General features: G+C 37.6%; 1 protein-coding gene across 7 annotated transcripts in view; it reads right to left on the bottom strand.

The window, feature by feature from the left end:
• Positions 1-13,522, bottom strand: part of Akap9 (A kinase (PRKA) anchor protein 9) — a 157,836-nt gene that overhangs the window by 89,306 nt on the left and 55,008 nt on the right. For 5 of the 7 annotated variants that reach the window (XM_013515942.1, XM_013515944.1, XM_013515943.1 and 2 more), the window contains exons 12-14: positions 8,374-8,488; positions 7,715-7,913; positions 5,860-6,003 (exon numbers count right to left, since the gene is read on the bottom strand). In XM_013515942.1, coding sequence (XP_013371396.1) covers positions 5,860-6,003; positions 7,715-7,913; positions 8,374-8,488 — 458 coding nt within the window. The remainder of the gene's footprint in view (positions 1-5,859; positions 6,004-7,714; positions 7,914-8,373; positions 8,489-13,522) is intronic. The other 2 variants (XM_005388001.2, XM_013515946.1) reach the window with 1 other exon arrangement.

Below are 13,522 nucleotides of genomic sequence, written 5' to 3'. Positions count from 1 at the left end.
GCAGGCTGCTGCGATGAAGCAGAGAAGAAACCCTCATTCTGCAATTGGAGAACTATTAAAAACCCCTTTTCAGAGCAAACTCTGGCTTTGATTACTTTGCTGGAAGTGGTGTTTGAGACTCACTGCCCCACCTGGGGTGACTGTCAACAGATAACGTCAACCTTTTTTTCTTCAGAGGAGAAAGCATGTTAAAAGTGGCTGAGAAACAAATGAGATACGGGAAAAACTACACAGGACAAAGAAACCCCAACTGGGATTACAACACTAAGGAGGGGCTACATGCTTTAGAAAAAAGTCATCGGGCTCTGAGGGAAGAGCTTCATTCTGCGGCTGGTTGCACCACTGACCTACATGAGGTGGCAGAAGTGTCACAAGCAGCAGAAACTGGAAGGTACTACAGGGATGAACTTGTCCTACCTGGTAAGAGATCGCCCAAAATTTGTTTCATGACAGAGAAGACACAAAATGGAAGTTTAAGCAGGAACAGAATAAAATGATGTTAGCAACTTACAGGAAGGAGACACAGTTGGGAACTAGAGAGAGAAAAAAGAAGGGCAAACAAGGAGAAGGCCTTCACATTCTCGGGTCTGAACCAATGTGCATGCTGTAAAGAGAAGGGACATTTCAAGCAGGAGTGTCCAAATCTGCTAGACAAGGAGAGAAAAAGGAAGAAGAAAGTGTTTGTGGTGGAGTCAGGGGAAGTTTGAGATTGATGAAGAAATGGGTCCCTGTCCCTCAGCCCCAAGGAATCCATGTTAACTGCAAATGTGGGGGAAAGATCTGTTGGATCTTGAATAGACACTGGCATTTCAGCCAACAGCCCCATTCCTAGGTCAAAAGGAATTATTATGATTCAATCTGGCCAAAATATATTTGAGTGCACTCTGATTTCATAAGCAAATTGTCTTGTATGTTTTTTGTTTGTCTCTCGGTCCAGTCTGTAAACAGCTGTTTTATTTAAGCCCAACAAATTTTTTTTGGTATTTTTTGTAATTTTGAAACAACTGTCTAAAATTTAATTTGGCTTATAGATGAGCATCACCTAAATTAAAGATATGCTTTCACCAAAAGTTGCCAGCTGGTCAAAATGATGTAAAAATTGGTTTTATAAATGTAAGGCTTATTGTTGTGTATGTCTTATGATTTGAGAATCTCTCACTGTTCAAATTTAATGTATCAAGTATTGAGATTGTATTTTCACAGATTATCAAAAATTTGTTAAAATAATTAAACAGAAATCTCTTAGGGTGAGGAGACATTACTAGATAGGACTCTGATTTATAAATGAAGAGCAGCTGTCTGAAATAACATTAACCAGTTTTTCTTCATTAATTAGTAGCCCCAATAATCTTCATAGCCTTATGGGAGACACCTCAAAAAATATTACTCAAAATGTATTATTATGATATGTTTACAATGGTGATTGTCAAAGGTTAGGTTTTCAAAAAGGAGACAATAAGGTTTTTTTTATTTAAAAAAATGCTATTGGTACAAAACTAAATTAAGAAACAAAATAAGGACAACTGGTTATTGTTAATTTCATGATGTATTAAATGTATTTGTGCCTTCCAAATGTACAGTATTCTAAAATGTAAAACTGGTATTGTGTAGAGGGATAGACACTTTTTTTCAGATTCAGACATCTACCTTTCTCCTGTACTTCAGATATTTGTGATAGGAGGTTCATGTCAAGTCAACAAGAGGTCATTAGTCAAATGATAAGTAATAATGAAAACCATATGAATTATTATTTGGACTAATTTAAGATAAAACATAACCTAGAAAGATAGGCATCTGGTCTTTTCAAAGTGTCAAAGCTCTCTTCCATGAATAATTTTAGAGGTAATTCACTACTGACTTTGCTTGTGCTTTGTCTTTATTATTCTATAGTTAAGTTTAATTTTCATAATGCCTTCCCTTTTTACTTATTTCGACATTGTTTTATTTATTTATTTATTTATTTATTTTTGGTTTTTGGTTTTTTTTTCCCCAGTACCAGGAATCGAACTGACGACCTTGCGCTTGCCACGCAGGCGCTGTGCCGCTGAGCTAAATCCCCAGCCCCCTGAAGTTGTTTTATGTTACATGTTGGTATGCATGAATATTTTCCTTTATTTTTGTTTCATGTATATATGATGTTAAGACTTTTAAACTATCCTGTATAATTTGATAAGTCCTATTTGCCAGTATATTAAAAGTAATAATACTATTGCAAATGTTAATGTACACAGTGCTTATTAGGAGTATGGCTCTGTTTAGATAAGCTTCTTACATTGGCAGAATTCTGTAGAAACTTAAGCTATATAGATCCTGTTTGGCTATGAGTATTAGACAAGTCTGGCACTGTGTCACTACAGAATTAATTTGTCTATTTTGTTAGCCACGACCTAATATCTTTATGTTGTTCTTTAGTTAAGTTGCACATGGATACATGATATTTGGGCTTTCTTAGTGCCAAATTTTTGTGGTATGACACAAATAATTTTACTTACCTTCTCTGGGCCTTCTGTTTTTCTGTAGAAATGATGTACTGAATGAACTGACCTTTCTGGTACTTCCTAGGGTATCTTTTCTTTCTGAGAACTTAAACTGATCACATATTCAGAAGCACTTACATGTACAGAATTGTGATCAGATAATCTATTGGGAATTTAAAGTTATGAAACATCCCTACTTAAAAGGACCACATAGTGTGTTTAGGAAAAAAAAATCAGCCAGTTATGTAAACTGATAAAATTAATAACAGCCCAGACAATATGACAAATTTCTTCAGTGACATAAGGACAACAAATTAGGTAAAAGCTCCTTATGTAACTGACTAGAAGACTATTCTATTTCAAGATGGAGATTTTTTTTTTTTTTTTTTTTTGGTTTTTTCTCCGGTACCAGGAACCAAACTCACGACCTTGCACTTGCCAGGCAGGCGCTTTTGCCGCTGAGCTAAATCCCCAGCCCCAAGATGGAGATTTAAATGTGTTACAAAAATGTCATCATGACTGTTACGTTTTAATACTATGTTTAAATTTTCTCTGTAAAACTGTGTAATTACTGTCTGTCAACATTCTACACGATTCATCTATTAGAACATTCATACTTGGTGAGAAGTAGCAGTTCTCTGGCTATACTTTTTATTTCAAGGCTCTTCTGAAATTCAGCAACTGAAGTTTGGAGACCAAAAATTAAAAAGATAGACGGGCTAAAGGGATAACCAATATGGCCCTAGCCCTGTGAAAAATGTCAGTCTCCTTGAAATACTCCTTTTTGCCGGTTCCCAAGCCTGGGACAAATGGGTATCACCCAGTCCAGGACTTTGTAGGCAATGAATGCCCTGCTTGTAACCTTTTACCCTACTGTACCCAAGCCCTATACCTTGCTTAGTCAATTCCTACCTACTTGGACTTGGTATGCTGTATTGGATTTAAATTTCTTTTTCTGTATTCCTTTGTCTGTTACAGTCCAAGAGTTGTTCACTTTTGAATGAGAAGATCCAGAGTGGGGAACAAAAAATGTTGTCTGCTAAGGGGACCCTCAACCCTGCCTCCCTTTTACCGACATCACTGGAGCCACCTGAGCACAACTATGTGAAAACAATCGAGGCAATCTACTCAGCCAGACCGGACCTACAAGCCACACCCCTCCAGAACCTGACTTGACCCTGCTCTTGGACAGTAACAGCATGGTAACCAACAGGGTTCAGGGGGTGGGAGCAACAGCTGTCACGCTTAGGTAGACTGTCCAGTCCAAGGCTTTGACTCCTGGAACGTTAGCTCAAAAGGCCAAACTGATGGCATTTACTTGGGCTTTGGAGGTAGGGAAAGATAAGCCTTACAAGCCCGACATGCCTTTGCTACTTTGCATGTCCATGGTGCCATTTACTGGGAAAGGGGCCTCCTAACTATGGGCTAAAGGACATTAAAAACTCCGAAGAGATACTGAACTTGTTACAGGCTGTTTTGCTACCAGCCATGATAGCCATGATCCATTGTCCGGGTCATCACAAAGGAAATTCCTTAGAGGCACAAGGAAACCCAGCAGCTGATTTAGTAACCGAACAAGCTGCCATTGGAGCCTCACACCCTATGGCCTGGGTCTAGTGGCCCCGCTCAAGTTACCCAAATATTCAGAAGCAGAACTTAAGTGGGCCACTACAGAAGGAGCTACAGAACAAAACGGATGGCAAGTTTTGCCAGGAGGAAAGACGTTCCTTTCTGAGGCTGTAGGACATTTTGTGATCCAGGAGCTGCACAGCCATACTCAATTGGGAAAGACAGCCATGGCTGAGCTGCTTGGCTGTCACTTCTTTATTTCTACACTTTGGATTCTATGTGCTTCTGTGGCAGACAGATGCATGGCTTGCGCTCACAATAATCCCGTTTCTCATCCACAGAAACTGCCCGAAGTTCGCAGACAAGGAATAGTGCCTTTTGAACGTGAAGGTAGACTCTAGAAATCAAACCCACCATTGGGAACAAGAAGTATTTGTTGGTCCTCATCTGCACCTATCTGGGCTGGGTAGAGGCCATCCCCACAAGAACTGAGACATCTAGAGAGGTGATAAAAGCTCTGATAAAGCTAGTTATTCCCCGGTACAGGCTTCCCGTGACAGTGGGTTCAGATAATGGGCATGCTTTTGTGGGTCGAGTGGTTCAGAGCCTTTCCACAGACTTAGGGCCAAAATGGAAGCTACATACCACCTACAGGCCACAGAGTTTTCAGTTCTCTTGTGAGTGCCTTTCTTGTTGAACTCGCTTCCTGTATCACTACAATGAAGCTCCTACCCACCTTTCTGCCTGATTTCACTATGAATATTAATGTACCATCATTCTCCATATTCCCTAGGCCCAAATAACAGAAGATTCTTCATAATTTTCCCCTATGCTTGGATCTTAATATCTTTCCATCAAAATGTTCTGATATTTATCCTTTATTTCCATTTTCCTGGTACCACTCCAGTAGGCATTACTACAGAAATGTACAGTAAAAGTTCTACAAAGACTTGAGTTTAAACCCTATCATGTTAGTTGTATCACTATTTTAAAAATTATTTGTGGGGCTGGGGGTTTAGCTCAGTGGCACAGTGCCTGCCTGGCAAGCGCAAGGTTGTGAGTTCGATTCCCAGTACCAGAGGTGGGGGGAAAATTATTTGTGAAAAATTACGTCAATGATTAGACCGAAGTCCTAGAAACAAAAGGCTATTTTATATATATCTTATTCTCTGTCCACAGCAGTCAGCCAAGGCTCTGACCAGTTACTCATCCAATCTTCACAATGTTAATGATAATATCCTTACTACTCACAGATGTTTAAAAAATTTGCCCATAGTCATATAGCCAGTAAAAGTCACATCAGCAGTCAAATGCAGATTCTTCTGACTTGAAAACAAATGGTCTTTCCAATTCCATAGTATTTTCCTAAGATGCTTCCAGTATGAAGTTTTCAAATGATTATATACTAAAGGACTCAATTATTTTTCTTAAACAATTTCAAGTTTGTGCACAAAGAACTGGGTAAGTTTAATTCAAAATGTGCTAATGTTCTTTCAAGACATGTGATATTTGTAAGAATAACTGGCTCATTAGTATAAGAATGAACATGGCAATGAGTAAAATTCTTTTTTGAGAGGAAAGGTAATGAGTTCATAGTCTTAACTGAGAGGTTTTGTCAACACATTTGAACTGACCGTTACAGACACTATGAGAGAGGCAGTAAGGTGACAGAAGCCCGAAGGTAGGAACAGCAAAGTTACCCTCAATTTCCGGAGAGCTTCCATTTCTTCATGCATGTGGAGGGAAAGCATCACTAATTAAAAGAGAACTATTTGAAGTACAGTGATCAGTTAATAGATTTCTTGCTACCTACCTATTTTCTTTCATATCAGAAAGTCTAAAGTAGTGATTTCCAATGGCCAACCTACAGGCTGTGTGTCTCAGAAGTATCTTGTTACAACTGCAAGTTTTCAGGTCCCATCTTGAGCCTAACTCTCCAGATGGACAATCCAATAATCTGTAATTGTGAGCACACACATACACACATGCCCTGAACCACTAATCTCAAAGAAATCAGAAGCTTTATAAGCTGTACCATTTCTGAATGAACAATTGCAAAGGCACACATAGGCCCTGAATTAAACAGGGACTAACAGACTACTTTCAAAGTATTACGGACATTCTGTATTTTGTCCTCCATCACCACTACAAAAACCTCTGGTAAGGTTCCATCAACAAGTGCCTATGAAGACATCAGCCCTACAACAGCACAGTCAGCCAAAATTAAATTAAATCTTGAGCGTGTTTATGGAAGTAATTATATACTAAAGCATGCTTCCCTAGATTAAGGTATAAGGTATAAAGTATTCATTTAACAAATATCTATCGAGTACCTTCTATGTGGAGGGAATATTATAGATATTCAGAATATATCAGTGACTTAAATGGACAAAGCGCCTACCCTTCTATAGTTTAAAATCCTCCCTTGACATAAACAATGATAATTATTATCATAATTATTATCAAAATAACAAAATCCCCTCAAAATTTACATAGATTTATATATTTGTATATACAGAGTATATGTAATGTTTATAAATCATATAAATAACATGTATGTATATACTTAAAATGCATCATATTAATATAGAAAAAAAATGAAAGGCTATAGGCTTGTAGGGGACAATTTTAATTTCCAGACAGTGATCAAGAAAGGCCTCAAGAGCCGGGCGTGGTGGTGCACACCTGTAATCCCAGCACCTGGGAGGCTGAGGCAGGAGGATCATTATGAGTTCAAGACCAGCCTTGACTACAAAGTGAGCTCAAGGCCAGCCTGAACTGCATAGTGAGACCCTGTCTCAAAAAGACCGAAAAAAAAGAAAGGCCTCACAAAACCATGACATTTGAAAACAGACTCAAAGAGAGATGACAGTGTTGGGCATACAAATACCTGGGAATGAGCAATCTAGGTAGAAGAAACAGCCAATGAAAAAACCCTAAACCTGGAACAAACTAATCATTGGAGGACCCCAAGGAGGTTGTATGGCTTGGGAATAGAATGGCAGACAAGTCAGTAAGAGCTCGGGACTCACTGTACAGGACCTAGGAAGACATTATGAGAGCAGAGGGGCACTGAAATAACGTGACCTGTCTTAAGTTTAAAAAGCAAGGTCTGGCTCCTCTACTGACTATACAGAGAAGAGAAGGAAGAAGAGAGTCAGAGTAACCCAGGAGAGACATGACCATGGCAGGTACCAGGGGGCTGGTGAGGAATGATGCAGTTCAATTCTACACTGAAGGCTTGTTTTTGGTTTTTTTTTTTCACAATTGCTTCATAGATTGGAAGGAAAGTATGAGAAAAAGAGCAAGTCACGATGGATATGGCTGCAGAAGGTGTGAATTCTGAGAGGGCCCAGAGTTCTATTTTGGTGATGGTGAGTTTGAATATCAGACAATTAAGTGAAAGAAATTCAGCCACAAAGGGAAAAATCGTATCTTACATTTCTTGGGTATTTACCATATCAAAGTAGCCAAGCTTATTAGATACACAATAAACAAATACATGCCCACAGCGTGATGTAACCCAGCAGGTTAATAACAACATCTCACTACAAATATAAGGAGAATTTCTAAGTTATATTTTACTCTTAAAATAACCACTACAGAAGATGCTATAATTGTTGCTAAGTTACAAGAACTATTGGACAAAATTGTAAGTAGGTAGATACCTTGGTGGAACTGTGGACTCGCTAACAGTCTGGAGCCTCTCCTGCAAACACTGAATCTCTACTCCATAGTTTTCTTCAGTTTTTTTCAATTGCCGTTGCAAAGAGGATATGAGGTTTTCTAAGTCTTGAACTTGTTCTTCAAGATGTTTGATTTTTTCTGTATCTTGCAGAGATGAAAACGTGCTTTTATGATTGACATCTGTTACAGAAATAGAAGAAAATACATATTTCAATACAAACTTGTTAGTGCAGTAACAAAATTACTTGTGTGTGTAGAAAATAGTTGTTCTTCCTTGAAGACAATGTTTTTAGTGATAGCAACATGTTACAGTTTGACTTGTTCTGATAAAAGAAAACACAAATAGCATGATTAAGATAATTTCTTCCAAACTCCTGCCTGTATTATTGCCAAATCCCAACATTTTATTTCTTTAAATTTAGAACAATTCAGGTATGTAAAATGTAAGAACCAGTGAGAGGGACCAAAGAGATGAATAGTCCACATACTTTTCATTTTTAAAGATGAGAAAATTGAAGCCACATAGATTACAGTGAAATGTTTAAGCTAACCAAGTTATTTCAAATTTCAAAGCAAAAAAGCCAAATTATGGAGTATTTTGTATGAAAATACTAGAATGTGGCATATAATCAAAGTTTACCAAGGTTTTGCAAATTAGTCATCTGAGAATGGGTTGATAAAAACTCGGTTTCCTCTGCTGGCAGGTTTTCTTTGGTAAATTCAAGTTTCACACCATCTGTTTGTTGTCCTTGAACCTTTGAAAACAACAATAGAAAATTACAATGATGTAAATACACTATTTACTACTTCAAAATCTATATTAAAGTAACTGCATTTAAGATGTTTTTCCAAAAGCACCCAGAATGCAACAGTCTGAGATAAATATTTTCTACATTATCTCTGTTCTCTTCTGACAAGACTCATACCGTGTTCTTTTTGTGGAATTAAAATTGTATCAGTAATGTTCTTTAATATCCTGAAAAAAGTTCATTTTCACAAAAATGAATGTTTCACAAAATTCTAGTAGAAAGTTCATCATAATACTTGTGACTTCATCTCTAAAATTTCAATCCCCACAGTTAATTTTTTAATTACACATACTGGATAACTTATTCATTTCTGGAGAGCAGGTGGCAGCCAGGTAATTGACAAATGATATATTTTTTAAGAAACACAAGGAAGGAAAATAATAAAAACAGAAAAATCTTGGCTTGTGGCACATTTTCTTAACTATTAAAACTAGTCATATACATGAGTATTAATTTATTCATTCATCAAATAATAATCTATGTGGTTAGCATTGTGATATCAGAGAATAAGAATATAAAATCACTAAAAATACACTATCTGTCATCCCAGAATTTGTCAACTAGTTGAGGAAATTGAACCATTCTACAAAGAACTAAACTATGCAGTGTGAATTTAAAGCTAATGAAATATAAGAAAGACTCATGTGGACCTGATTAAGTATAGACATGTCAAATTCTATCTGGCCTAAATCTTTTGGGAATGAGGTGGCAAAGCTGTAAGGAAGACAGGTTATGTTATTTCAGTGCCCCTCTGCTCTCCTGATATCTTACTAGGTCCTGCACAGTGAGTCCCGAGCTCTTACTGACTTGTCTGCCATTCTATTCCCAAGCCATACAACCTCCTTGGGGTCCTCCAATGATTAGTTTGTTCTGGGTTTAGGGTCTTTTCATTGGCTGTTTCTTCTACCTAGATTGCTCATTCCCAGGTATTTGTATGCCCAACACTATCATCTCTCTTTGGGTCTGTTTTCAAATGTCATGGTCTCATGAGGCCTTTCTTGATCACCCTCTGGAAATTAAAATTGTCCCCCATAAGCCTATAGCCTTTTATTTTTTCCATATTAATACGGTCCACTTTAAGTATATACATACATTATGTTATTTATATTATATATTACATATATTCTATATATATAAATATATAAATCTGTGTAAATTTGGAGGAAATTTTATTATTTTCTTTATTGTCTCAAGGAAGGACTTCAAGCTGTAGATGGGTAGGCTCTCTGTTTAAGTCACTGATATATTCTAAATATTTATAATATCCCCTCCACATAGAAGGTGCTTGATAGATACTTGTTAAATGAATATACTTTACTATAGGGAAATGTGCCTTAGTATATGCCTGAGTATAGAGAAACATGCTTTAGTATATAATTACTTCCATAAAAACCCTCAAGATTTAATTTAATTTTGGCTGACTGTGCTATTGTAGGACTGATGTCTCCATAGGCACTTGTTGATGGAACCTCAACAGAGGTTTTTGTGGTGTGGTGGTGGACAAAATACAGAATGTCCATAATTCTTTGCAAGTAGCCAGTTATTCCCTATTTTATTTAGGTCCCATATCTGCCTTCGTAACTGTTCATTCAGAACTGGTACAGTCTATAAAGCTTCTAATTTCTTCAAGATTAGTGGTTCAGGGCGTGTGTGTGGTCACAATTACAGGTTATTAGATTGTCCATCTGGATAGTTAAGCTCAGATGAAACCTGAAAATCTGTGTTTCTAACAAGATACTTCTGAGATACATGGCCTGTACGTTGGCCATTGGAAATCACTGCTTTAGACTTTCTGATAATGAAAGAAAATAGGTAGATAGCAAGAAATGTATTAACCCATCACTGTACTTCAAACAGTTCTCTTTTAATTAGTGATGCTTTTCCTCCAAACATATGAGAAATGAAAGCTCTCCAGAAATTTAGGGTAACTCTGCTGTTCCTATCTATGGGCTTCTGTCACCTCACTTAGTCCACAATAACTTGATTCTGTCAACTTTATAAAGTGTTTACTGCCAAAGTGAAAAAAAAATAATCTAACACCAAGTTCATGCGTAAGGGCATTTGTGAAAAAGCCAGTTTGGGGCCTGCCTGGGCCACAAAGCGAGTTCATGGTCAGCCTAAACTATACTGCAAGAACCTGTCTCAAAAGAAAAAAAAAAAAAAGAAAAAGGAGAAGGGGGAGGAAGAGGGGAGGAGGAAGGAAGAGGAAAGAGGAGGAAGAGAAAGAGTAGGAAGAGGAGGAGAAGGAAGAAGAGGAAGAAGAGGAAGAGAAGGAAGAAGAAGAGAGAAGAAGAGGAGGAGGAGGAGGAAGAGGAGGAAGAGGCGGTGGCTCAATCTGGATAAAATGGAGAAAATAAAGCTGGACAAATAAGGCATATCTAAATCACAGAGGGAAGAGTTTGAACTCACTAGACTAGATGGACAAACAATATTACAACAGTCAATGAGTAGCAGAATAAAAGCTATTTCCCATGAAGGCTGTCTCAAGTGGTCACTACTCAGCGATTATCCTCTGCCCTACTCCTACCTTCCGAGTACATTTCAACAGGGGATTTCTCCCCCTACTTCCAAGAGAAAATTCCAGTAAATGCTTCAGTTTCCAGCTCCACATTTTCACATTTTCCTAACTTATTCAGTATGGGTTCATTAAGCCTTCCCTATAGGCTAAGCAAGCACTGTGCCAAGAGGAGGAAATAAAAAGATTCCCTGTTTCTAAAGGTTTAGAATCCACTGAAAGGCTGAAGAGTAAACGCATAATTTCTATAGCATGAGAAAGTGGTGCAAATAAAAGTGTATACAAGGAACTGTGGGAATAGGAAAGACAGAAGGGTTATCAGTTATTTAAGCTTACAGATGCTAAGGGACAGAGGAAGAAATGTCCAAGTCTAGGAGAACATGTCAAGAGGATGACACCAAGGGGCTAATGTCTGAACCAACTATAACTATCAGGAACAAAGCAACAGACTCTGATAGGATGTACAGTGTTAGGCCGAAAGAACAGCATGCAAAAAAGCCCATGGCTGTAAAGACTGCGACTCATTTGGAAAATTGAATCCTTCAATAAAGTTGAAGTGAGGATTTAGAGGTTAGGTAGTAAGGTACTGCAGTCTGGACTCTGACACATCAAACTCTGGGATGCTCTACCCCTGTAGCTAACTTTGTGAAAATGTGAAATTTGCTTGTTACCCATTGTGCAGAAGAGTTAACACAGCCGTCAGAGATGGGCTCTCTTTAGAAAGGTCTGCTGGTAAATTCTGTCGTTGGCTGGAGTCTGTACTTGCCAAGCAGGCAGATTTTTGGTAGTTTTTTTTGTACCAGGAATCGAACTCAGGACCTTGTGCTTGCCAGGCAAGCTGGAGTCTGTAAACTTAACTAGTGAACAGCTCCTTACATTAATATAAAACTTTGCTCAAGTGGTAAGCACGGCTTAGTATGCCCAGATTGTCCAAATGCTGTGGTTTGTGCTGAATACATGCTTTGATTCTGGAAGTCTAGATTTTGGCATACACTGGAAAGAAAGTGCAAACTAACTGATACATGATAGAAAACTGTGGAGTTCTAAGCTTGGTTAAGTTTTAGTAGACAGCACTTTGCACCTGTTGTCACATTTAAACTGGGAGAATTAAAGTATGTCCTATAAGTCTAGTAGGAGAGGAAGCTGTGCCTGATTTCCCCAGATTTTTGTCCCATGCGCCATTTCAAACTTTTCCAAGGCTGATTTTGCTTTGTATCTTTTTGCCATAGAATGTTTTAGGCTTAAATATATATGTTTACAGTGCATGATGATTACATTCCTTGTGGAGAGGTTTTAACTTTCCCTCCCTTCACTCCCTCCCCTTCCATCTTTTTTTTTTTTTTTTGGATTGGAAATGAAACTCAGGACTTTGTGTTTACCAGTCAGGTACTTGTGCCACCGAGCAATATCCCTGGCCCCTACCCCACCCATCTCTTGATCCTTTTCTCATTTGAAAAGATCTCCCTACTTCCTATTATCTTTTATTTTGCTCTTCATTTACATTTTGGGTCTCTCAAATAAGAGAAATTTAACTAATGTGCCTGGTTTATCTCATATAACATTATGATCTCAAGGTACATCTATACTCTTACAAAAGACTCAAGTTTATCCTTCTTTTAATGGCACAGCAGTACTTTTAAAAAAGTACTAATTTTCTTTATCCGTTCATTTTATTGATGAACATATCAGCTATTTCCGAGATCTGGCTGTTATGAATTGTGCTGCTATAAACGTGTATGTGTGTATCATTGTACATGAGTAGTGCACATGTATGACTCTTTTGAAATGACACCTGGAAGGGGATTAGTTGATCAAATGGAATTTCTAGTTTTAGTTTTTTGAGGACTCTCCATACTGGTTTCCATACTAGTTTTACCAGCTTACATTCCCATCAGCAATATAGAAAGGCTCCTTTTTCCCTGGAGCTTTGCATAAATTTGTTATTATCTGGTTTCTTGATGATAGCACTTTTTTCTGGAATAAGATGGAATCTCAATATTGTTTTAATTTGCATTTCTCCAATGGACAGTGTTGTTTGGTATTTCTTTCATGTATTTATTGGTCATTTGTACTTCTTGAGAAGTGTCTATTCATTTCCCTTTCCCATTTTTTAAAATTAGGTCTTCTTTTTTGATTGGGTATTTAATTTTATTTCGATTGAGTCTTTTTAAGTTGGCAGTCTTTTTTGAGTTCTTTATATATTCTAGAATGGATTATAGTCCTCCATCTGAGGAAGGGCTGGCAAAAACTTTTTCCCATACTGCAGGTTGGCTCTTCACTCTGTTGGTTGTTTCCTTTGCTATGCATGAGCTTTTTTGATATGATCCCATTTGTTGATTTTTGATATTATTTCTTGTGCCACTGAGGTTTTGTTCAGAAAGTCTTTGCCTATGTCTGTGTCTTTAAGAGTTTTACCTACTTTTATCTTCCAGTAGATAAAGTGTTTTTGCTTTAACATTTAGATC

This window comes from Chinchilla lanigera, unplaced genomic scaffold (genome assembly GCF_000276665.1).
Source record: "Chinchilla lanigera isolate Chin_1 unplaced genomic scaffold, ChiLan1.0 scaffold00031, whole genome shotgun sequence".
In the NCBI taxonomy this organism is placed as follows: domain Eukaryota; kingdom Metazoa; phylum Chordata; class Mammalia; order Rodentia; family Chinchillidae; genus Chinchilla; species Chinchilla lanigera.
Note: the sequence above shows the minus strand (reverse complement) of the source record. Positions and strands in the feature narration are given on the sequence as shown.